Below are 26,307 nucleotides of genomic sequence, written 5' to 3' on the forward strand. Positions count from 1 at the left end.
GCGCCTTAGCTCGAGCTCGGCGGCGCGTCTCGTGGTGTTGTGAGTGCATGTTCCTCGGGAGCGGCTTAATAAGCAGCTCCGGGTGGATGTGGCGTGGGGTGGCGAGTAGTGTAGGGTCGTTGGCCGGTATCCGGATCCCGAGAGAGTCCAAGATGTGCCGCCCAGTGGATGTTCGTGTCAGGCGAATGTATTGCGCCTGTCGGTGGGCTTCTACAAGTTCCCCGATAGTGTTGTGGAGGCCCAGGCCGAGTAGTCGGTCTGTGGGTGTATTAATGGGTAGTTTTAGTGCTACTTTGTACGCCTTGCGTATTAGGGCATCTAGGGCATTAGTATCGTGTCGGGATAAGTGCAAATATGGCGTTGTGTAAAGCACACGGCTGAGGACGAAGGCATGGATGAGGCGACATAGGTCGCGCTCCTTCATGCCTCTGTGGTGGGCTGAAACCCGACGAATGAGGTGTGAAATCGCACCTGCAATCTGCTTGAGTTTCTTCAGGGTGGTGGTGTTTTTACCATCACTCTGGATAATGGAGTCCCAGTATGCGGAGGGTTTCAACATCCGGCACTGGGCGTCCGTCCAGCTCGACCGTGATTGGGCAGCATGGGGAGCAGCGATTACGAGGTCTGATGAGTAGTAGTTAGGATTTTTCTGGGGAGCAAGAAAGACCGATACTGGTAACATAATTTTGGGTCAGGGTGGCTGCAGACTAGAGAGTGTCCTCTATGCCGCCGTCACTGCCGTGGGTAGTCCACAGCGTGATGTCGTCGGCATAGAGGGTGTGTTTGAGATGGGGTATGATTGCCGATTGTCGGGCCAGGGGTATTAGGGTGATATAAAATAAAAAGGGGGACAGAACGGACCCTTGCGGCGTGCGAACACTCTGTAATGTAAAAGAGAGGGAGGTGAGTGGACCAAAGTGTATCTGAGCCATGCGGTCGGTCAGGAATGCTTGAATGTAGGTGTACGTACGTGCACCTACATTCAGTGGCGAGAGGGCACTCATGATCGCATGGTGTTCTACGCGATCAAAGGCTTTGGAGAGGCCCAAAGCCAAGACTGCCTTTGTGTGACCCGCGATAAGGGGGTCGAAAATGTCGCGCGTAAGTTGTAGCATGGCATCCTGCGCGGATAAATGGGGGCGGAAGCCCACTATGCTGTGAGGGTAAAGGTCGTTTTCCGCCATGTGTTGTGTGAGTCTCGATAATACTACATGCTCGAAAAGCTTTCCGAGGCATGAGGTTAGCGAGATCCGGCGAAGGTTTTGGAGTGTAAGTGGTTTGTTGGGTTTGGGTATGAAACAGACCTTCACATGACGCCAGGACTCGGGGAAGTTGCCCTCCCTCCAACACTGGTTGAAGTAGTCCGTAATCTGTGTGATGGATTGATCATCCAGATTACGAAGCATAGATTTGGTTACCTGGTCGGCGCCAGGTGCGGAGCTGGTACGGAGAGTCAGGAGGGCCGCTCTGACTTCCGTCTCCGTTATGTCCGTGTCGTGTGTGGGGTTGGGCTGCCCTGTGTAGGGAGGCAAGCGAGTCGGTGTGCCTGGGGAGGTGTAAGTTTTTTGAAGTGTGTTTGTAAGGCTGTCAGGGTTGTCTATGTGTGCGTGGATGAGTCTTGTTACATGGTGTTGTGTTGCTGTTTTTGTCTGCGTCGGATATATAAGGTGGCGGAGGAGTTGCCAGGCCCGCTTGGTGGACAGGTTCCCAGCAATGCCGTCGCATATCTGGCCCCAGTTGGACCGGCAGAGCTCTTCAGAATGTTGTTGGATTTAAGCTTGCAGCGCGGCCAGCCGCTTTTTAAGTGTCCTGTTTAGCTTATTCCTCTTCCACCGTTCTAGGAGGCTGTGATAGGCCTCCCAGAGGTGGGCCAATCGAGTGTCTAATGTAGGGGTTTCTGCAGAGGTTTCAATGCGTTTTGTGTTGCATTGGACGTCATCTTGGAGTGATTTCACCCAGGTGTCGATATCGGAAATAGGGGTGTCAGAGCGGGCCGCCCGAGTGGTGCGGAGAGAGTCCCAGTTTACGAGTTTGTGTGTCATGTAAGTGTGACGGGGTTGTTTGTATGGGACAGTGACCTGTATAATGTAATGATCGCTGCCTAGTGTGTATTGTGTTCTGGGCCAGATGACGCCTTGGAGAGAGTGGGTCAGGACCAGGTCCGGGCTGGTGTCTATGCTGACGCTATTTCCGATCCGAGTGGGCGTCAGGAAGTTGTTGTGTATGGTGCGGTGGAGGTTCTGGAGGAGCAGCCAGAGCCTGCGACCTCGGTGTGTTGTTGTTTTGTATCCCCAGTCTGTATGTTGATTGTTGAAGTCTCCGCCGACTAACACGGGGTGCTCTCATGCCAGCCGGTGCACCGATCGAAGTGGGGACTCTAGAGACGCCATGGAGTGTGATGGGAGGTGATAAATGTTGACAATAAATATGGATGGTAACGTGTGTTTATGGTTTATGATTTCAGTGATCACGCAGGGCGTCTCTGAAGCGATATGGTGTGCCCTGTGAGTGATGCGACGGTGTATGAGTGTGGACGCCCTGGGTTTGTCTGTGGCGTCCGAATGTACCGAGGTGTAGCTGGGAAGTGTTGCGCAATGTGCAGCGTCTTGGAGTAAAAGTATTTGGGGCTGAGGAGTGAGTGTGGGAAGTAAAAGCTGCAGAGGTGCACGCTTGCCCCGGAAGCCACGGCAATTCCAAGTTAGAATTTGTAGGTTATTATTTCCCCTCGCCACCATACTGGAGCGTGGGGGGGGGGGGGCGGAGAGGCGGGTTCTGCAGGGGTTTCAATGCGTTTTGTGTTGCATTGGACGTCATCCTGGAGTGATCCTGGACATCATCCTCCAGTGATCCTGGAGTTGCGTGTCCATTGGAATGTGTTGGACAGGAGGGGTGAATTGTGTAGACTGAAGGGTGGGTTGCGAGGGTATGGAAGGGCGCATTTGTGTGAAGCGGTGTTCTATGTTTTCGAGCATCTTGTTAAGCATAACATCCATGCGGTGCTCTAATTTCTCCGTGAGGGTTTCTACGAGGTGAGTGAGTTTAGTCTCGAGGCGTGTTTCAAGTTCTTGTAGTTTACGATCGAATTTAGCCTCAAGCGCTGCGAGTTTGGCATCTATGTCTGTCAACTGAGGGGGTGGTATTTCCTGCGTGGTTCGCTGTTTTTTCGTGGGAGGTGTGCTAGGAGATTCCGTCTCGGGGGGTGGAGTGGAGTTAGGGAGGACTGATTGTGTCGGGAGTTGGGTATGGACGAGGGAAGCAAGGTGACTTACCTCTTCCCTGAGGGCCTGGAGCTCCTGTTCCTGTTGTAGCGCTTCGGGAGGCTGGGTGAGCGGGGGGGGGGGGGGGGGGTATGTCTTCCGGCGGCCAGGTCGGCCCATGTGAGATGCCGAGCGACCGAAGGGCGAGATGATGTGCTGCCGGAGCGTCGACGCGGGCTGGAGCTGGATCGATGGCGTTGTCGATGTTCTGTCTTCTTTTGAGTGGATCGCGGCTGGCGTGTAGTAGGACTTCTTCGATTTGCTTTGCATCCACTTGTTCCGGTCAGGTGTCCTCCACCGCAGAGAATGCACTGTGGAGCGCAGGTGGGGGGGGGTCCACTCTTTCATGAGTTTCGCCAAATCTTGGGCACCGGTGGGAGCGGGGCAGGGTACAGCTGCTCGATGTCCTGGTTTTCTGCAGTTCGCACAGGCGTCGATGTGTCCAGACCGTGCATAGGTGGACACCGCCGCCGTAGATGATTTTCCTCGGAACTGGTCCGGTAAGCGAAGGTGATAAGGATTGAGCGTGTTTTCCCCATACGTCAGGCATCAATGATAGGGACTTCGGAATTTCGGCCCTTAAGGTCTGCGATGGCCTCGCTGGGGGTTTCATCCCAAAATGCGTTCGTGATCACTCCGCGCACCGCCCCGGCTGGTGGGGCGGTGTAGGCTGTGATAGCACATTTTCGCGCGCGAAGTGTAATTTTCTTGAGATTGACGAGTTTGAGTGCGGTCTCTTGGCACGTGGTGGCGATGGTGCACGTGTTGTTGGTGGGATGTACTCGGATCTGGATCTCTTGTTGGCCTTGTAGCTGCGCTGCTTGCATGATTGTGGCGAGTAGCGAGCGCGGTGGGATGTCGAGAAGCGCGAGCCCTCCCTGCGATCTGTAGACAATTTTGTAAGCGTCGGCAGGCAACGGCGCGAGTTGGCGACCTTTGAACACTGCTGCACTCGCAGCGCGCAGCTGTTCTTGGCGAGGCTGGAACGCGGGCGGCGATGGCGTCGTGACGTTCGCGTTCTGTGGCGTCCCCATGCTGGATCATGGGCATGCGGGAGAAGATTTGGAGGCTCCGGTCGTGTTCCGACGGGACGCGTGCATGGACAGGACATGCTTTCAGTCCCGGGGGTTGTATTCGGACGGGTGCAAGTCCTCTGCGGACACTGTGACCTGCATGCTGGAGTCTGGGAAGTGGCCGCGCGAGGCCTAGAGCGGCGGCTGCGCCGCTGCCAGAAAGGAAGGCTGACGGCTCAGCCGGAGAGCGTCGGATCTCCAAATATGTGGGGTCCTCGGGATGCTCTCACCTTGCTGCGTTGATTGAGGTAGGCAGTGGAGTTCCACGGCGGGTTCGCTGACCGCTGAACAGGTCTGTGTGCGGAGCCGATGCGGAGCGCATCTTGCCTGGTTCTTCTTCTTCCTCCTTTGTGCCGGGGCCTACCTGTGGTTAGGGTACGCGACCGTCTGCAGTTGTCCGAGGGCCACCGCCTGCGCCCGGACCAGCTGGGCGGAGGGAAGGTTCGGCGGGCCAGGCAGAGGGCCTTGGTAATTTCGTTGTAGCTGGTCAAGCAGTCTTTGATACTGTCCCATGGACGACGGTCGCCGGTGCGGTTCGCGAGCTCGCGCGCCTTGGCGTGTGCCGTCTCGTTTCGGTTGCGATGGGTATCCGATACTTCTCCCATGTGCGCCGAGAACCACTGAATTCTGGATTGAAAATCTACCTCCCGCTGGACTTGTGGCCGCTCTCCGTGAGATCCATCCTTTGGCGAAGTTTCTGACCGCTTGTCGCAGAAAACCGTGGTGCATGCTGGATCCGCGAGGGTGAGTGCCACCGCCGCTTTCTCCGCTTCTGCTCGCTCGCACGCTACATTTGCCGTTGCGCGTTTTGCCACTCGAATCGACGACCGCAACCGCGAGTGCTCTGCGTATTCCGCGGCGTCAACCAACCGTGTCCCCGTTTCGTCTTCGTGGGTGTGTAGGAGAGCTCTGGCCATGGCCACTCTTCTTCCTGGTTGCGTTCCGGCTGGTCCGGATGGACTCCCACGCACTAGGGTTTCGAGGGCGACGAGGCGGCCTACGCCTCTGCCCGCGCGTTCACTCTCCGGTCATCGCCTTCGCCTCCCCTCGATGTGGGCTCCGACTACAATCCGGCATATACCTTTAAAGGCAAGCTTTAGCTCGGGTCATCACCATCATTAACAGCCTATTTATGTCCACTGCCGGATGAATAAGGCCTCTCCCTGCGATCTTCAATTACCCCTGTCCTGCGTCAGCAGATTCCAACTAGCACCCGCAAATTTCCTAATTTCGTCGCCCCACATAGTCTTCTGCCGTCCTCTACTGCGCTTCCCTTCTGTTGGTACCCATTCTGTCACCCTAATGATCCAACGGTTACCTCATCTGCGCATTACATGACCTGCCCAGCCCCATTTTTTTCTTTTAATGTCTATTAGAATATCGTCTATACCCGCTTGCTCTCTGATCCAAACCGCTCTCTTTCTGTTTCTTAAAAGTTATGCCTGGCATTCTTCGTTCTATCACGCTTTGCGCGGTCCTTAACTTGTTCTCAAACTTTTTTGTCCGTCTTGGTTCTTTGTAGCTCGGGTGCTCCCATCTAAATACATGTAAAAGGAGAATTCGTTTCTCTCGCCAACCACTGCACGAAATTTGATGAGGTTTGTTGCATTTAAAAGAAAAACTGAAAATCTAGTGACTGTTGGTTTTTAATTTTTTATTTGTATTATGTACATTAAAAATTGGCAAGAATCGAAGATTTTCAGAAAACGGAACTACCAAGTTTGCAACTCTCTCAACTCAGCAAGGAAAAATGATATGACGATTCTTTGAGTTGCATCTGATAGGACATCTAAAGCGGACAAAATTGACATGTTACATATGAATCTAAAAAAAAAAAACTCAGTAATATGGAAAAACTGCTTTTGCAGAACCCTTGTACACAACGTAACAAATTCACGTAAGATATAAATTGACATATTGAATTTGTCTGCTTTGTATGGCCTAATGGATGCCGTTTGCAGAACTGCGAGATCTGTTTTCGATGCAGAGCTATTAATTCATAAACTTTGCGAGTCTTTCTTTTCGAACTTCCGAATTTTAAAAAATTCTTTTCACAATATCCAGGCCCCAAATCGAAATTTCATTACCAACAGTCATTAGCATTTAACTTTCTCTCTCAAAAGCAACAATTAAAGTTCATAAAATTGGTCCAGGGGTTACCTCAGAAGAGCGTTTTTGCATTTTACATGTATTTGAATAGGCCGCGTCGGAGTTGGGCCCCGAGCTAAAGCTTCCTCTTAAGGAAATCGCCCAACATTACCAATTCGGCCACGCAATCTTTCCTAAGCCCTGTAAGGGCCTCACGAAGGTGGAGGAGCGTTCACTCCTTCACCTCTATACTTAAACACTGCTGTGCCAGGCAGTCCCAAAACATTTCGACCCTGCGTGCATAGGGAAGTGCCTGCACTGTGAGGAAAAATCTTCGGACATTTTCCACACGGTGTGGGCACGCCAATCAACCCTGCACCTTCCCCCTATACCCAACCCTAGCTGGGAGAACTGGGAAGCGGCCCTGCTCGGCGGCTCCGACCTGGCGAGCCAGAGGGCCCTGGTTGGCCGTGCCCGAGCCGCGGCTACAGCCAATGAGCTCCTGTAATGAGGAGCCCACATAGTGTTTATGTAACGGCCCCTTAAGGACTGCTCTACACCCTCCCTGTAAATACTCTGACCAATAAAGTTTTTCAGTCAGCAAGTGTGCAAGAGCTGCATGCAAAAGCTTTACTTCATCCATGCAAAAACAAAAATGAAAGCCGGGATATAAGCATGTTAAGAACACCAAAGATACGTACTGTGACTATGCTGGCCATAACCCATAGTGCATACAGTCTGTCCCAGCTACCATGAACCAAGTTCTAAAGCATATAAATTATTGCATGCAAATAAGACGAAGTGGATGTTATGTAGAGTCTCATTGAGAAACTGCCAGCATTGTTTTAGCCCCTGAGAGCTAATTATTTAATTTAAAGTAATTATCTACATTTTAACTGTTGTTATAACTGCCAAGATGTCAATTAGGCAGTTGCAGAGAGTCATAAGGCAAGTCAAGATGAGATGTTTCCAGCAAGGTCACATCACATGCTTACTTTTTTCCGGCAAGCAAGAAAAGCCCACAAAATAGAGATATCATGCGACTGCGCACCCATGTGTAGAGAACAGCAGAGCCATCAAACAGCCTAGTGGGAAAGCAAGCTGTTCGTCTATTACTGGGCCGAGCATCAGCAATAACAGCCCACATGTTCTTCCCATGGCATGTGAACAACTCCTGCCGATTACTCTGTATCAAGGCTGATTAAGGTAAAGGAAATGTGCTGTCTTGAGGGGTGAGCCTCAGATGAACAGCTTGCTTTCCCGCAGAGACTGTTTATGAACGCAGAGGATATTTTATGAACACAGGTGCGCTGTCACATGGTATTTTTCATATTTTCTAGGCTTGTTTTATTTGCTGCTAAAAGTGAACACAAGATGCGTACCTTGTTGGATACCCCCTATTTTGATGTGTCTTACGATTATCTACAACTGCTTAATTGAGACCTTGAGAATAAGAACAATTAAAGAGCCCGATAATAACTTTTAACTATTATTAGATGTTGGGAATAAAAAACTACTGGCAGTTTCTCAACAAGGTATTAAGTAACACACACTTGTTTTTATTCTCGTAGAATGATCTATGTTCCCGTGAAGCTCTGTGTACAATAGCTGGGGCACCATGTAGAAGCATAAATAGCATTAGTTCTGTAAATCCCTGTTACTAAAGAAGTTATTTCAAGAAGAATGCTACCATATGGTGAGCATCAACATAATTAGTCACTTGTGTAATCACAAGCCAACATCATAATTCACGTTATTGTCAAGCACACTCTTGGTGTGCTCCAGCAGGTGCTGTTCGTTCAGAGTGGCCGCAACTGCCTTGTCTTTCTTCATAGCTTCAATCCACTTATGAAGATAAGGGAACTCTTCAGCAGTGGGAGGCTTCAATTCAGGAAAGATTGTTGCAAATGCTTGCACTCGAGGGAAGAACGGCCAAACCATGTAGTCTGCAAAGCCAGGTTTGTCACCTGAAATGAAAGAAGTGACGATAAATGCGGTTCAATATACAGTAGCATTGAGCTTCACAATGAACAGTAAGCAAGAAATGAGAACATTCAAAAGTAATCTAGTTCCGGAGGGCTTCACTACAAAGGCATTTATGAAAGACTAGTTGATTGCTTACTACTGTGCATGAACATAGTGCTTACAAGATTGTTGCACTTATGACACTGTATGTTTATACACCCGGTAAGGGCAGCTCATTATGCACGTGACACATTCAGAAACATTATCTCAAACATGGTTTCATGTTCGACATACTTGGTGTAAGGCAATCTTCATAAGAGAAATGTGTAGATGCTCCTAGGAACCAGCATGTCACAAACATAAGTCTCAAGGTAACTGCTACTTTTGTAGCGTGAGCTACACTGGCTGAGGTTGAGCAGTTTTGCGTGGCTCCTGGAGAGCCGTGCTGCGCATGCGCAAGGAGCAGTGACGTCACATGGCGCCCAGCTGGCGTGCCGGAGCCGCCGCCGCGTGCGTCTCCAGAGGAGTGACGTCATAGCCGCGGCAGACGCACTGGTGCCGGTGCGTGCCCAGCTGTGCGCCTCTGTTGCGCAGTAGCCGAGTCTGATGCTGCACCGGAGCCACTTGATAGCGCCTCTCATTTTGTGCGCATGCGCAGAGGTATCAGTGGGGGTGCACATATAGCGGGTCGTTTGCCAGTGTGGTATAGCCATGGAGAAGGAGAGCGAAATGCTGCTCAGCGGTGCAGAAGAGTGGAGACAGACAATCAATTCCAAATACTGCATTGGGGCCATAGAGACAGCAGCGTGTTACTACAATGACCACCGAGCCGTCTTTGTGGCAACAGAGGCGCAACCAGACGTTGAGCACAAATAAATATACATGTGTCACATAATGCGTGTGTGTCATTGAAGCAGCAGTAGGAATGATAATCAAGGTAATCCTAGACAGCCAGGAAAGCTAAGAATAACCAGCTGAACATTTGCTCATGCTACGTATATCCTGGCATATCCGAGCTAAGCCACTGCTAATTTTTTTCTACTGGGAGCATGTTGTGTGCGGCTTAACTGCAATTAGAGTGCTATAACAGAGCAACTTGTCTCCATCAAAAGAGGTTATCGTGGTTACTGTACCGTGGGCTGTGCGTTATAGTGTCCGCACAACTTATTGCAGCCATTGTGCACTAACACAGCAGAGACGTCCTGCAGCAAAGTTCTTAAAAAATTTAAGTTTGGAGTTTTATAACCCAAAAACATGAGGCCTGCCATAGTGGGAGGAGAGGGGGGGAGGGATGTGCTTCGGATTAATTTTGACCACCTGGTGTTCTTTAACGTGCACTGAATACACGGTATACGAGCATTTTTGGATTCCGTCCCCATTAGAATGTAGTCACCGCAGCCTGCTGATACACACTACACCAAAACAATATCTAACTCAAGCCATAGATAAGTGAAGAGAAGCAAACCCACTAAACTTGAACCAGCTGGGATACAAAACTGTGCTTGCCCTTCCATACATACAAGATAAGAGCAATATTTACTTGGGATTATCAGATATTGTCAACCAGGCAGTGCTTGACTCTTTCATGCTCACAGTACTCTGTTGTGAAACAAACTGCATGTACCATTTATTTAAGAAGCTCAACATACTGTGCAAATTGAGGGCTGTAAGAAATTCCACAGCTGTGTGTTCTGGGAGAATTTTGACTGTTTGAGATTATCTAACATGCATCAAAAACATTTTTGTGTACTGGCCATGTGTCGGTAAACTCATTGATGAGTCTACTCATTCAGACTTACACTGACCCACGAGTCTGAGCGAGACCGCTGAGTAGAATTTCGGTGAGTAAGTCCAAGTGATCCAGCCTAGTGCAATTTTGGCAAGTGAATGTCGCTATATTAAAATCTGCCATTTCAATCATGAAGAAAAGCATAACCTGATAATTCGGTTGTGACTGCAAGTTTTTACATTTACAAATACCTTAATTGGTGCACTTATACATCTTGGAAGGTTGTTTTCAAAGGTTTGCACGTGCTGGGTACGGATAATAACGAAAGAAAACATGGGAAAGAGGATCTCCAGAGACAGACGCGTAGAGGCGCCAAACCATGTGCTGCACACTCCAGTGACGCCACTGCCTACGATCACTGTCTTTACGTGTACATCTGCTGTAGCTGTATAAGATAAAAGTACAATAAAGGACATTCATGTTTAAACATCAGTTGCTTGCTCTCAAGTGCAAGCAAGCCCATTTTTGCCTTGTCCTGAGAATACTTGCGCATGCACCATACGGGCAAATCAATAGCACTGGGCAATGTGACATCATGAAGATAGATAATGTGGACTACACTGAACACCTTTCATGAACAGTTATACATTTTTATTTCTATGAACTGGAACTCCAGAATGAAATGAGAGTGCATTGGATCCGAACCTAACCTGTATTTCTTTTCCGTTTCAACACGACGATTTCATTACTAGTGGATGCCAGTGGGTGTGAATGATCATTATGAGTGGGAACAAGCACGTGCAAGTGAGTGTGCGGCAATGAATGTCTGTAAACATGTGTGACATGTGGAGACGAGTGTGCTGGATGGATGAAGTGAACGAAGAGGAAGTGTGCACGGCAATGTGGTACGTGAGGAGAGTGTGCGCTGGCGGTTTGAATTTGGGAAGACTGGCAGAACAAGTAGGGGTTAGCAACAACCTGGCGGGACGTGTTCCAGTGATGACCGAGACAGCTACTGGTCCGCCTAGGCGTCTGTTCTTGGAGCCCAGCCAGGCCAGCCCAGACACGAGCGGCTACCGGTCTGCTCGGAGAACCATTCGAGGTTTGTGGGGACCGAATAACGACACTGGCGGCTGACAGTCCACCCTGGTTGCCGTGCCTGTGGACCCGCCTGAGAGCCGCCGCTGAGACCAAGCAGCGCTGCAGTCCAAATGGCTGCCAGCAGTGCTGCTGGCCCCATTTCACCGGCAGGAGCCAGCACAGCTTGCCGTCAATGGGCCTGTCACGCTTCTCAAGCCCAGAGTGGTGAGCATCCTACCCCGGTGCCAGGGCATGGCAGCTCCACAAGACAACATGGCCGTGGAAATTCAGCACACCATGACTGTGCCACCACGATACTGCACTTGGGATAGTCGACTATTGAGTGACAGCAGGCACCACAAGATAGCGAACTATACCGTGCAGAAATGGATGGCTAGAGTAGGACCACGAAGCCAGCTCTTGACATGTTTAAGTGTTTTATGTGTGTGTAAAGGCCATATGTGACCTGACAAACCAGGGATAAAAACAATGCCAGTTCGCCATGCTTCCCTCACTGGGTGCTGAGCCCCTGGGTCACCGAATCTTTCATACCCGAATATGAATGAGAGTGTGAAAAGAGCTCTGCTCTGGCTCTCTGTGAGCAATCCTATTAGTGAGCTGGTAATCCACGTGAGTTATACACCTGTGAGTTCGAATCAGATAAACAAGTGGGGGATTCCATGAGATCGCATGGACTCTCTTTCCATTAGTATGAATGTGTTAGTAATTATGTGAAATTACGTGAAGCGCAAGTGGGTGCGGGACTATGAGTATAAGTGGGCCTGTCTGAGTCAGAGTACATGTGGAACTGGCTTAGTCTTGTCTTGGCCAGTCTAAGTAAGCCCATTTGAGTAGAATTTTGGTGAGTGAGTCCAAGTGAGCTTGGCTGAGTAGAACTTCGGTGACTTAGTCTGAGTGAGCCAGGCAGAGAAGATTTCTAGTGAATCTGAGTCTGACTGATCCCTAAGCAAAAATATATTTTTTGAGAGCCTCAGCAAGTTCTGTTCATGTTGCCGATCTTTGGTTCTGACCACATCATAGTGCAGCGAACATGATGAGCAATTCAACTCTTAACATGCTCAGCAGCAGGACACCATAACCACTGACACACCACAGCAAGTAGTGTCCTATTAATCATAAGCATATGCTTACCATCATCATCAGCAGCAGCTTATTCTTTTGTCCCCTGCATGACAAAGGTTTTTCCATAGCTGCCAATTCTCCCGAGTTCTTGCAGTTCACTACAGAGCACGTGTTTCCTCTGCTTTTCCAAATTAATTAAATAGTACTAACCGATCTCTGACATCTGCGCAAAAAGTCACTGCAGTGGCCAATGGTGGTTGATGCCTGCCTGCTCCCGATTCATAAGGCACTTAATGGCTGTACGTCTGTGACGACCCCTGGTGCGCAGTGCAGATTGCTTGCTCTAAAATGTCTAGAAAAGGTCTACCTTTCTGCAAGCATAGGGCAGCTGGGATGCTGTAAGTGGCTACGGCTACGGATACCTGTCAACTTGCACACCTCAAAATTTGCAAGATTCGCTGAGGTGTGAAGTGAGCGGGGGGGGGGGGGGGGGGGGTTAAGAAAAACAATGTTTCTTTTTTTCTGGGCTACAGCAATGTCAGAAGCAGCTATGAAAGTGTGCCAGTGCAGTTGTTAGCCATTGTTGGCTAATAGCAGACAGCTACCATGTTGGCTGCACTCTGGTGGGGTCAGAACCGCATGGCGGCAAAATAAACGGAACTAGCCGAGACTTTCTCACAATATTAGTTATTAGTGTTCATAATGTGACCTAAAACTGCCCATGACCACATGTATGCATACCTACAGGAATACCTACAGGAATGCGTACTAGGTCCCATCACGGTCTCATGCATATATACAAGTGGCGCAGGGTGGGTGAGAGAGCTCACATCACCACAACAATGTTTGGAAGAGCTCTGAATGGCTGCCAGTAGTTATTTAGGCATCTCACCGCTCTTAGTGTAAATAAAGATGGTGTGTGCATTATTAAGGAACACCTGCGATGTCCCATGACAGCGACCTCTTTCCACTTTTAGTATGCTTCATTGTATAATACAGCAGCAAAATGGCAAAGCTGACTTATAAAAACCGGCATTCTGCAATGCATATTAGCCCTTTGCTTCAAATGCACTTGTCAAAGCATTTCTCGATCTGAGGTGAACCGAGTTAGGCCTACACTTCCTACAAACCAACGACTTAGATTGAAGAGGAAGCCTTAGCTCGGGCCCAACTCCGACGTGGCCTATTCAAGTACACCTAAAAATAAAAAACGCTTTTCTGAGATAACCACTGCACCGATTTTAATCAAATTTGCTGCATTTGAGAGAGAAAGTTAAATTCCAGTGACTGTTGGAAGCGGAATTTCGATTTAGAGCCTGCATTTTATTGACAGAATGTTCGAAAATTCAAGAAAAACAGAAGCACGAAGTTTACAACTTAAAACCTCTGCGTCAATAACAGATATCGCGGTTATGTAAATAGCATCCATTAAATAATTCAAAGCAGACAAATTCAATATGTCAATTTATATATTATGGGAATTTGCTATGTTGTGTACAAGAGTTTTACAAAAGGCACATTTACACTTTACTAAATTCTTTTTAGATTCATGTGTAACATATCAATTTTGTCTACTTTAGATGTACTAGGAGATGCAATTCACAGAATTATCATATTGTTTTCCATTCCTAAGTTACAGAGTTGTAAACTTAATGGTTTCTTTTCCTGAAAATGTTCGATTTTTGCCAGTTTTTAGTAAGAAATTGACTACCTAAATCAAAAATTCGAAACCAACCATCACTAAATATTAAGTTTTTCTTTTAAATGCAACCAACCTCGTTAAGTTTGGTGCAGTGGTTGCCACGAAAAACAAGTTCTCCTTTTACATGTATTTAGATAGGAGCACCCGAGCTAAAGCTTCCTCTTAAATCTGACTGACTTGCATTTAAATCCTAGCACATAACGGCAATGGCAATTACGATGAGGCTGTACACATGGCGGTCTTTTTTTTTCGGAGTGACATTGGGGCAGTTTTTCGGGAAATTTATGACACTGTTCGTACAAGCGGGAGAGTTGGTAGGTATGCTTTCAGGAAATGGAGTGTACAGAGCTTTGAATGCTAATAATTTTGCACTCACTAGCTTCAGATAAAATGTTTTCAAAACTAAGAATGTTTGCATCATGGTAGTAACAGTCTACTTCGACAACTCAGGGAACGATAGCACAGGCTCTATTCCATCAATGGCATGCTTAGAAAGTTTAGCCGACCTCACTCGCACAACCATCTTCCTATTTCTTTTGTCATTGTTTTTCATGCGCTTATGTTCTGTTCATTTTTTTTTAGTAGCAATAAATCGTAATTTATTGCCCTGCCAAAATATTCATTTTTCCAAGAGTGGCAAGGGGCTAGGTGAACACAGCTATGATTAGAACATAATAAATATAAAGTTAAGATTTATTTGGTTGATTCAGTCATTTTTACATGAAACCAGAAATAGTGAATGAGTGCACATAAATCTATAGCCTTTTATTTTGTGCACGACATTCTCCCTGTTTGAGTGAACCTTTTTACAATGTAACCGTTAGTTTATAAGTAATGGAGAGCAACAAATTAATACTAGCATAGCCATGACAAGCTACAGACTAAGTTGTGCCAAGTTTCAGCAGTGACAACTGTGCTGCAAGCAATGACGTTCGCAGCTGTGCCAACAATGACATGCAACTGTTGTTTCAGGAATGTACTACTAGAGGTATGTTGCTAGGAATGTAGTTGATGAATTCACCACTGCGCTCAATATCAGCTGTATCACAATATACATCTGCCAATTTTTTTTTTTCAATAAGAAATGTAACAGGTGCCAATTTTCTTATAAACAGAGTGCTATGAGTAATTGAACTGCCATTCAGCTCAGTAATATCTTGTGAGTCGGCCCTGCGCTAGATTTTTGGAGCCCCTTCACTAACAGGCTCCTTCACCGCAACTCACATTGAGTGCAATTAATAGTACCTGTCACATGTTCTCACAGACATATGGCTAGGAAATTTGTTTTTTAAAACTGATAAGCAAACTCAAGTGACAGTCCACAAAAGACCGAGCCTTGATGATGTCTGTAAAATGACACAATGAAAAGAACCAAAAAAACGAATGGAATTCTCCTCCTACATTTACCAGTTCTTTTAGATAGTTCAAACATATGTGCAGTACACCTAACTTGAAGTGCTACCTTGTGAGACTCCTCATTTGTATATTTGCAGAAGAGTAGCAGTAGATGCTACAGTGGCTACTGCAGTTTTTATGCGAAGCATATTATGAGAGCTCAACCCAGCTCCTCAGGCGCGGCGGTGTCACCATGAAACCACGTGACACCGTGACGTCACGACAGAGAAGTGGCTTTGGCTCAACTCTTGCAAGACGGGCTGGGTGGGAATCGAACCAGGGTCTCCGGAGTGTGGGACGGAGACGCTACCACTGAGCCACGAGTACGATGCTTCAAAGCGGTACAAAAGCGCCTCTAGTGAATGCGGTGTTGCCTTAGAAACGAGCTGTTTCTAAGGCGTGCGTCTCTTGCTCAGGCGCACATTTCGTTGCCGCGCCGAACGCTGCTTTGCTCGACGCTCACCGCGTCCAATGCGGGGCGCGTAGTCGCTGCCCTGTAGCCCATTGTCTTACACCCCATTGGCGGGTCGACGGGAACGCTGTCGCGTTCCACTCTTGAAGGCGAAGCAGTAATGCATGAGTTGTTTCTTCGTCTAGCCGAACCAAATATAGCCAAGCAACAGCAGTTCACCAGGCTAAACAGTGGTTCAACAACTAAAATAAAGGCTAGTATGCTTCGCATCCTGGGCTTAACCTTACCTAAGCCACAGCCATTTTTTCTAATGGCTATGCAAAACTACGTAGTTCGTTTGGATGCCCTGAATTTAGCTGCAAGGTGCTCAAAATACATTGGAAGTGCTCAAACGAATATATACTGAATTTACGTACCAGAAATGTAGAGAGTCTTTCTGGAAGACAGTTCCTCTTCATAAGCACGCACCTTCTCCTTGAACTCTTTCCACAGCTCAACTCTGTTGTCCTTGTTGTAGTGTATCTTCAGCACCGGCATCAAAGCCTGTCAGTAAAGTACAAAATAAGAACAAGAGAGGAATAAGTGCCACAGATAGCACATCAGAACCAAAGCATTGTTCACACCGTTATAACTCCTAGCTTCACAAATCTTTGATACTAAATCACACTTCATGGACGAAAATGAAAAAATATGAGTTGCATTACCTATAATTCAAATTTATGCTCAAGAAATATTGCTGCTAAGGGAATGCCGAAGCGCCAGGGCTGCACCTTTTCTTTTCTTCGGGGGGGGGGGGGGGGGGGGGGGTTGCAGAAACAATGGCTGCCATCCTGAAGTATATATATCAATTTATTTTTGCATGTGAGTAAAGCACATCGTTGCTGACATGTACAGTGGGCCCCAGGGATAAACGAAACACAAACAGAAATGCCAGATAAGTAAAATAATGGCATCAACTTATGTTGGCCACCCATTGGCACAATGTTAGCAAAACTTGGGTTAGAGGGAATCCCATTTTTTTATGAACTTCACTTCAATGGAACTTTAGCCAAAACTACCACCCACCTCATTAGAGTACGGAAAAGGAAAAGTTCGACAGCCATATCAAATGTTCATGTTATAAATATTGAAGAAAATCCTATCCATCTGGCAGTCATGGTAAACTTAATGCAAATTAAATATGTCAAATTTCCAAAGGTGTCTGTCTATCATGAGGGTCTCACTATAGGTAAGCAATCCTCCCTGAGGAGGATGAAAGCAAGGCTGCCACTACTGTTTCGTTCACACCGCCAGGAATAAGTTCATGGGAGTGGCTTGTTGGGCTAGTTGGTACATGGTTATACTAGGAAAATGCCAGCAAACTTGAGAGTAGAAAAAATCAAGAGGCAGACATAGACAAAGAGACAGGAAAGTGGCTGGACTAACAACTGAACTTTATTCATGAAAACGACGTCCCCCAAGTCCGTACTGAACAAGCGCAGGCACAACAAAACAAAAACACGGTCAACACCTTATCAATACACGTCTACAGTTATCAAGAAATAAAAGCTCTTTCTTGGTTAGGAACACAGATGGCGCACTTACACACTTCTCGGGGCCAAGTTTATAGATGCAATAGGCTTCAATCAGCTCTTTGCTGCTGAGTCTTAGCCTTGGCCAAGATTGAAACGTCACTGAATAATAATAATATTTGGGGTTTTACGTGCCAAAACCACTTTCTGATTATGAGGCACGCCGTAGTGGAGGACTCCGGAAATTTTGACCACCTGGGGTTCCCTTCGCACATACCCTTCGCGAACTGTGCTGCGAGACCATCATGCAAAGTTCTGCAAGCTTGCAAGGCGCAGAACAAACCAAACTGACGTCGTTTTTTGCCGCAACCTTTTTCAATCTATGTTAAATGCCATGTACATATGGCATAACCACCAGGTTCTTTTTTATTTTATTTTATTTAGTTTGCGAAAGAGTAAGTGCAATACCAAGCATATCATGAAGCATCACATGTGCGACACAGGTGTAGTGTACAGTATTCCTTTGAACTGTGGTAGAGATTACATAGGACAGACCGATCGCTGTGTGAATGATCGCATGCGTGAGCATGCAAATCTAATACCCACAGGCACAGGAGGTAATCTTCCGCTGCATCGTAAGGAGTGCAGTTGTAACCCTAATAATAATATTTGGGGTTTTACGTGCCAAAACCACATTCTGATTATGAGGCACGCCGTAGTGGAGGACTCCGGAAATTTTGACCACCTGGGGTTCTTTAACGTGCACCTAAATCTAAGCACACGGGTGTTTTCGCATTTCGCCCCCATCGAAATGCGGCCGCCATGGCCGGGATTCGATCCCGCGACCTCGTGCTCAGCAGCCCAACACCATAGCCACTGAGCAACCACGGCGGGTCAGTTGTAACCCTATCTTCAGTGACGTTTCAATCTTGGCCAAGGCTAAGACTCGGCAGGAAAGAGAGCTGATTGAAGCCTATCATATCTATAAACTTGGCCCCAAGAAGTGTGTAAGTGCGCCATCTGTGTTCCTAACTAAGAAAGAGCTTTTATTTCTTGATAACTGTAGACGTGTATAGATAAGGTGTTGACCGTGTTTTTGTTTTGTTGTGCCTGCGCATGTTCAGTACAGACTTGGGGGACGTCATTTTCATGAATGAAGTTGAGTTGTTAGTCCAGCTACCTTCCTGTCTCTTTGTCTATGTCTGCCGCTTGATTTTTTCTACTCTCAAGTTTGCTGGCATTCTCCTAGTATAGCCAGGAATAAGAGACCTCAGATAATGCCCTTGTTACCTGCTCCGAGAGTTTAAGATGTGATCAGGGAAGTTCATGGTGGGTACTATGATTCTATTGACAAATACACTGGTATTAATGTTCCATTGTGGGTTACTGTTTTGGACCAGATGGCAAGAGACGCCAGTTGAAAGTCTGCAGCGCTGATTTTAACGCAAGGATTGTGCAGAATTATTGGGAATTCTTGCACACACAACACTGCACGAAGGAAGCTATACTATTAGAAGATGAGCCCATAAAAAGTATTTTTATTTTCATCACAGTGATATCAAAACACTCAGATGCTTGTCGAATAAAAGAATTCTTGGTGATTTTTGTGTACTTCACTTAAATGAAACTTTCGATAAATAGAATACATTTTTCTGCCCCTTCTAGTTCTGTTTCAGTGGAGTTTACTGTACTAATGAGAGAGGGATATTTAAATTATTTGTACTTCAAAATGAAGAGCTTCGTGGGTGCCTGAAACCTGAATCCAAGTTAAGCAAAGAAAATAAGTCAACATTATAAGTTTGGTAATAAGTTTAGGCTATACAAGGTTTAGTTTATACTGTGTAACAAACCTATGGGTTTAGGTGAAACGTCTCAGTTATATAAATGTTTGGGCTATAAGAGTAGCCACCAGCTTTTATGGTTGCAAGTGTGTGAGACACATCACCACACCAATAGATTTCACAGGAAAAGTGAGGGGGGAGGGGGGTCAGAATCTCCTAACGCATCCCCTGGTTACGTTGTGTAAAAAGGAATGCGAAAAGGAATGTGTAAAAAATTAAATTATGGGGTTTTACATGCCAAAATGACTTTCTAATTATGAGGTACGCCATAGTGGAGGACTTCGGAAATATTAACCACCTGGGGTTCTTTAACGTGCACCTGAATATAAGTACATGGGTGTTTTCGCACTTCCACTCCATCGAAATGCGGCCTCCGTGGCCGGGATTCGATCCTGGACCTCTTGCTCAGCAGCCCAACACCATAGCCACTGAGAAACCACAGCGGGTAAGGAATGTGTAAAAACGAATGTGAAGGTAAACTGGATTAAAAAATTATACTTATGGAGTAAAAGAAATGTTAGCTTTACAATGAGTGGGGTCTAGGAGCGCCACAAAAGACACAAAAAATAAAGACAGGCATGAAAATCACACAGTAAGCTTTGGACAGCACTTTCTCAGAACTGGTTAATGGTTTATCAATAAACAAGCATTATACTGTTACTAATGCATACAAGAGGGGTCAATCAAGCTCAAACATGTCAAACTTACACTGCCTTACTGTACAAGACTAACAGAAAATGAGTAAGGGTGAGAATGTGGTCTGGTAAGAAATACACATGTACCTTTATTTTAGTCATACTACCTCAATTTTGTTTATAACTTGTGAAAGACTAGCAAGACGTAACCTCCAACCCTGTTATCTATTTAAGAACAAGTGAGACTCAAAATGGTAAATTTGATGCCCAGTCAAGCAATCAGTTGCACACAACTGACCGATATTGTTGCAAACATTGCAAGCAGCCTCTTAGCTGCCATCAAACTTGCTGAACCAATTAGACCAAGAATAAGTTGTTTGAAACCAACATGTTGCCTTTCATTTGAGAAATCTTTACTGTTTATCTTTGCCAACAAATGGCACCACAATTTTTTTCCATCCACAGGCAAACAAAGAAAACCTTATTTATGTTTGTGCTGTTGAACAGCATAAAGAAAAGCACTATATGCAAACACTCCAGTGTTTCACTGCAGTGACTGGCTTGAGATTAGAGCCTGTATTCTAGGTCAATAACTTTGGGAGACATACCTTTCAGTACTGCTGACTGGCTACAAAAAGATGAAATGGGACTGCTAAGACATTTCAGTGCTCTGACTGGTTTCAGACCAGAGGCGTTACTTTAGGTTGCACACTCTTAGTACCGCTTTCAGTGGGCACTGAATGGCTAAGCAAGACACAAGAATGCACATGGAATTAATGAGGCGTCGCATTAGATGCCATGTTGTGCAAAAGAGAATCACTGAAACCGAAATGTCGATATGAAGGCCTCAGTTCACTTGATGTTCACCACCAAAGTACTCACCGCAGAACCAACTTCAATAAACATCTTCTCCCTTGCTTTCAGGTAGGGGTCAGCTGGCAGAAGCTTTGCCTTTCCATACGCATCATCCAAATACTCGGACACAATCAGTGATTCACAGACCAGCTTGTCATCTTGTTGGACTATGGGAACCTTGCCAGCAGGATTTAACTTGAAGTGCCATTCAGGCTTGTCCTTGAGGTTGATATTAACTACTTCATGGCTGAAAGAAGGTACATATAAAATTAAAAAGAAATATTGCACAATCTTCATACAGTATGTTGCTGCGCCAGCTGGCACTTATTTTGCAAATAAATCGTGGCACCTTAGAGACCACAAGGAAATAAAGGAAAACAGGTATTCGTTTTTCTTCAATTATACATAGGGCCCTCCCTTCCAGCTAGAGGCTAAAGGTACTTGTGTATCTAAATGTTATCTTTAAGACATATCTTGTTCTAAATACACAACAAATACTTTTTAAATTTTATACAAATTCCCATATTGAACATAACAGTTTTTGAGACATGGAGAAAGAAACATAGCAAGAACCTCTCTGAGGGTTGCAATTTGAAAAAATTCAAGAACTAAATGCACAGTAAGCGGTGTCAGATATTCTATGCTTCATTATTTTATTTCTTTTAAACAACTTGTCAGCACACACATGACAACCACCACCTCTAATTTATATGGAACCGATAATTTCAGCATGTCATTCCTTTGCTTATACAAGATCAGTTGCACAGTTCGAATCTTGTGTCGTTCCTTGAGCGACAAGTAGTGCAACCTAATGCTGTTTTACTGCTCTACACACTTCTGACTACAATATCTGACCTTGTGCGTGGCACATTATAGCCTTAGGTGCTTTGCACCATAAAACGCTACATAACTAACTGACCATTGTCAATGCAGAAGCAACAGGAAGCAAACAGTGCAGTCTTCTGCAACTGCAGATCTTGGTATTGGGGAGTGGAAGGGGCTGACAAGTTTGCCAGAGGTCACTTGTTGATGTTCTGCTTTTCACTTGTGTCTGTTTTTCACCGAGTTGTTGATGTTATGAGTTATAAAGATGTGCGAGACACGCCCAGTGTACTTGAAATTTCTTGCATGTTGTCCCCAATTCTGTAGTGAAAGAGTCATGTCTAATCAAACTATTTCAAGTCAACACAAATAGTGTACGTTCTCGAGCATATGCAAGCAGCAGCAATCACCCTCAAATGTGTGGTGACATATATATATACAGCGAATGGACTTGACGCATCAGTTGAGGTTCAATAACCAATGACTGTGCTAGGTGCTATCATTACGATTTGAGTGTTGCTTGTCACCAGTTCACCCAATTAAGATGTTCCTAACTCATACTTCCGGTAGCGTTTGATTCTTAACCGTTACTACAACTAGACAATATGAAATTATTTTTTGTGCTTCAGTATGAGAAATAATGTAAACAGCTAACATTCACAGAAAATACAAGTTTCACACAAGGAAACTTTTCTTATATTTGCCTTGGATTTATAACTGCTTGTGTTTTTTTTCTCATACTGAAACATGAAGCATTATTCAATATTGTTACGTTGTAGCTAGGGTGAGGAATCAAAGGTTGCCAAAGTATGATTTAAGAAACCAACTCCTTTATGGTGAACTTAATTGTCCCCAGAAGGTCAAGCAACACAAATCATAACGATAGTGGAGAAGTTTTCTAGTACTATATGTTGTGGAAGGAAGCTTGTCCATGAGGTTATATAGCAAGATAATGCCATCAAAGGCCACCCTGAGAACATAGTCTGAATCAATCATTTTCAGGGATATCATGCTCAGTGAATGTTGATTGGCTAAACTAGTAGGCAGAATGGTTGTCAATCCAATGAGATGTTACACCCGATGCTATGCAATGCAAATGTGTACCTACTGCTGAAAGTGATCAACTGAGAATACACCCCTGGTTTCTGCCCCGAAAGCTCTCAGTAACTGTTATACATAGCCAGAGTTTAGGAAATTATCAAACATACATTTCACTCAAATGGCCGAAATGTAGGTACACTAAAATAACTACATAATGGCAAGATTCATCAGCATATGCTGGTTTGCTTAGAGATTCATGTTAACTACTAAGCCAACAATGATGCAATTTTACTTAAAAGCAACATTAGTGCTCTTTGGAAGTGTAGATATCGCTTAATGTAAGAGAGCAAGTATACTGTTTAGGTACGACCTCAAAAGCTTTTAAATGAGCATTTTGGTGCAAATGTGCCAAAATTACTCATGCAAAAGCTGCGTCAAAGGCAAAGTCAAGTGCCAAAACTGAGTGAAACAAACCATGACATATGACCACGAAATAAAACCATTAGAACGGTGAAATTTCTGAATCGTATAACAATATCAGAGAATAATCACATACAAGCATTGCATCCAATTCTGATTTTTTTTTTAAAGCAAAGGGTTGCACACAATCTGGTTAAAAAAAAGTTTCCTTGCACTGTTTGCTGCACGCATGTGATATGATTTGCAACTGGACGTCCGTTAAACTGAGGAACTTGTAAATGATTACCTGAAGTTATCAATTATCTGGCACACAGTTACAATGACAGTAACGAAGCAAGCGAACCGCCCGTTACTAGATGCACACAGTGTTGTATCCATTGAAAGAGTGAATTGTGAGATAGCCCTGCATATTGTTTAATGGATTCAAAGATAGACTTACAGAATAATACATTTCATTTCTTACATCAAGGAAAGATCAGTTATATGCTGCCTAAAAAGTGGGGCATTCTTACTGAATGGCTCGAATTGATTAAGTTATCTGCCTTATGCATTCGCTAAAAACTGGCGTCCTTGTGCAACAACCGTGCCTCTTCTGTGGCTGAGTCATTTGAAATAGCCTCCCCTTGCGTTGGTCTTTGCCTCACAGTGCATCAGTAACTGTTGCTATGTCCAGTATATTTGGACAGAAACAAATATTGAAGAATCTGAAATTGAGAGTTCTCAAATTGAAAACAAATAAAATTACAAAAACTATTTAATTCGCATTCAAATGTCTGCACACCCCTAATTATTTTGTATACATTTCTTAAATGTGCAAGCAAATTTAAGCAAATCTCTTACAGACATGCCAGAATTTCAATGCAGTGAATAACGAAAAATGTGCCCGTAGCGTTGAGTGGCAGAACTGAGCAGTGCAACTTAGTTTTCATTTGGTTTGCGAGGATACATTTTCAAAAATATTCAGAAGAATACTTTCTTTCTCTGGTAGTAGCTGTTGCAACTTTACACTTTTGTGGAAAACACGTTAGCAAATTACCATTATTGCTTTTTTTCTCTGAGCATTACGAACAGGTAATAAACTTACTGCAGCTACTCTAGAAACTGTGCTTGCCTTTGAGACCGCTGGTATTCATGTCAGCTGAATTTTGACTGCACTACAATAACGAGTATAACTGCACTTGGCATCGATATTTCTAACGATTGGCAACTTCAATTATTACTATTCTGTGATGACATTTCACGGAGGGCTGTGACCGATACTTACTCGATATTCTTCGCATGAAGCACGAGGAACGCCCTATGACAGAACGGGCAGAAGCGCATGCCGTAGATGCGGAGCTTTCCAGGTGCCAAAGGGGGGCATGGCATGCCTGCACAGTGGTTTTGTAAAAGATTAGCGGCATATACTTCACACACTTATAAACGATGCAACAGGACATGCGCTTGAATCGTTGCTCTACCATGACACAAACCATAGCCTACCGAGAGTGCTTCAATAGTATTGATGGAAATGTTGCCCATTGCTCCGGAAATGCATAGTTAACCCGAACCTTGACTAGTTAAATGTATGACAACCAACTGCAGCTTGTACCTGCGAGGCTGTAAGTTTCAGCCTCGCACGAAATTTCCGACACATTAGTTCAACTATCCACACGAAATGATAAGCGCTGGAGAAGTAATTTCTCAAGCATACATAAACTAATGGACATTACCTGCTTTATAAGCTTTCAGGGACATGCTGGCGGTACTGAATATGCCGTGTAGCCACTTCAGTTTTACCGGAAAGTACGAACGCCCAGTCGTAAACAGCCGTTCAATTCAAACTACGTAGGGTTCCAGCTGGTGCGCTAGATCAGAATCTACAAAAGTAGGTAACGGAATGCAGCTGAGCAACTCTTAGGGCCGATTTACGCTCAAACCGCCCATGGCCGCACGCCGCACCGCAAGCGAGCGGTTCGCCAGTAATGGCCGACGTGACGTCACGAGAGGCGGTCGTGAACTTTCGCCTCCGTGCGGCGGCCGCATAAACATGGCGCTGGTTCGAAGCGAAGCGGAACGCGAGGCCTAGACCGCTAGGCTGCCGCGGCAGTTTGTTTTTTTGTGTGGTTTATTGTGATCACTGCAAGAGCTATTCAGCACCTGCAAAGCTATTTGTCTAACACAACAAGCAGCTGTACTCTTCCTGACCTCTTCAGTCCGTGCGATCGCCAGAGGAAACAGACGGATGTGTGTTGTGTTTACGCGAGGATCGGAAGGAATGAAGCCGCCGATTTCGTGTGTTTTAGGCCGTTTTTTGCACGTGCATTACAAACGTGAAGGCCATCGCTCACACCTGCATTCTGAGCATGACACTAGTTCGGTACGCGGCAAAATGAAAAGATTGCGATCGCCCTCCTCAGCATATGGTGTTCGTAGGTGTGTGTGCGCGCTTCATCGATACGAAGATTGCAAGTTTGTGCAGTACTGGCTTGTGTTTCAGAAGCGATGGCACGATGTGTAGCGATGAGCTTCATTATCGCCTCATCGCAGTCATTTGTAATGTGCTGTTTGTGTCTACCTTCGTTTGAGCTGTTTTGCGGGCTGCGATGCGCATTGGTGACCGCGAACACGTACAGAACGTTCGAGCGCTAGGGTTCTTACTTTTACGAAGCGTAAGTGTACTGTGATATGTACGTGCAATGTGTCGCAGTGGTGCTAGGTGTATAAGTGTTCGTATTATGCAATATGCACATGTTCTCAAGTGAACAGTGCATAAGCTTTGCGGGCGAGTTTTGGTTCCGGCCCTTTCTGCCTCGTTCACGTATCTTGTGTGTTTTTCAGAAGTTATTTCTGTGCTACGAAGGTGTTTGTAATCGGTGAGGGCAATATAAGGAACAGCTTAAAAGTTACATGAGTACATGCGCGCTGTCGTGAAATGTGGACGCGCGTGTGCACTGTTCTCATGAACGCAAATTTCGGGCACTCTTCATTTTTGTCATGTGGACATTAGTGTAAACAGCGGAAATCCTGAGGCGTATTTCTAGATTAAGCAAAGTATACATTCTTATACTGAGAGATGTGAGCGCCTTGCACGTGCAAGAAATTCAGCTGCTTGTTTCTTGTTAGTGTCTGAGTACACACTGTTAGTGCCAACACCAGTGACACAGCATGATAAGCATATAATGTGTGAAAACTAGATACTTCATTTTGATTCTTGACAATTTGCATTTTTTGATAGCAAGCCATATGCATGTAACAAAGCATGAAGATTACAACACAACTGGTATGGTCAATATATAATTCGAGGATTGTAGCAGAAGAACTTAAAGAATGCGGACACAGAAGGAACGACTATAGTCGGATACAACTTTAGAAAAAATGGGAGGCCCCGCCCAGATGACCAAAGCGCGATGTCCGAT

The 26,307-nt window shown here is 45.5% G+C and overlaps 1 protein-coding gene and 1 long non-coding RNA gene across 2 annotated transcripts; one reads left to right on the forward strand and one right to left on the reverse strand.

Moving 5' to 3' along the window:
• The first annotated feature begins 3,363 nt into the window (after window positions 1-3,363).
• On the forward strand, window positions 3,364-11,693 carry LOC139060069 (uncharacterized). The gene is made up of 2 exons (XR_011514591.1): window positions 3,364-5,074; window positions 11,110-11,693. It is a non-coding gene; the product is annotated as an uncharacterized lncRNA (long non-coding RNA).
• Window positions 7,024-24,881, reverse strand: LOC139060068 (glutathione S-transferase omega-1-like). Its single transcript, XM_070538854.1, has 5 exons — window positions 24,622-24,881; window positions 24,174-24,279; window positions 20,654-20,873; window positions 16,201-16,327; window positions 7,024-8,385 (listed from the first exon to the last, which is right to left on the reverse strand). The coding sequence occupies exons 1-5, from the start codon at window positions 24,644-24,646 to the stop codon at window positions 8,147-8,149; spliced, it is 717 nt and encodes a 238-aa protein (XP_070394955.1). The 5' UTR covers window positions 24,647-24,881; the 3' UTR covers window positions 7,024-8,146.
• Between the last annotated feature and the right edge of the window lie 1,426 nt (window positions 24,882-26,307).

The sequence above is a fragment of the Dermacentor albipictus genome, chromosome 5, assembly GCF_038994185.2.
Source record: "Dermacentor albipictus isolate Rhodes 1998 colony chromosome 5, USDA_Dalb.pri_finalv2, whole genome shotgun sequence".
NCBI lineage: Eukaryota > Metazoa > Arthropoda > Arachnida > Ixodida > Ixodidae > Dermacentor > Dermacentor albipictus.

What these genes read in the sequence shown, in the direction of transcription:
- LOC139060068 (XM_070538854.1), bottom strand. Translation starts at nt 24,646, where the DNA reads ATGTCCCTGAAAGCTTATAAAGCAG. An exon ending in CCTGAAAGCTTATAAAGCAG is followed by an intron (nt 24,280 to 24,621) that starts GTAATGTCCATT and finishes ACCACTGTGCAG; the next exon opens with GCATGCCATGCCCCCCTTTG. An exon ending in TTATTGAAGTTGGTTCTGCG is followed by an intron (nt 16,328 to 20,653) that starts GTGAGTACTTTG and finishes CTTTACTGACAG; the next exon opens with GCTTTGATGCCGGTGCTGAA.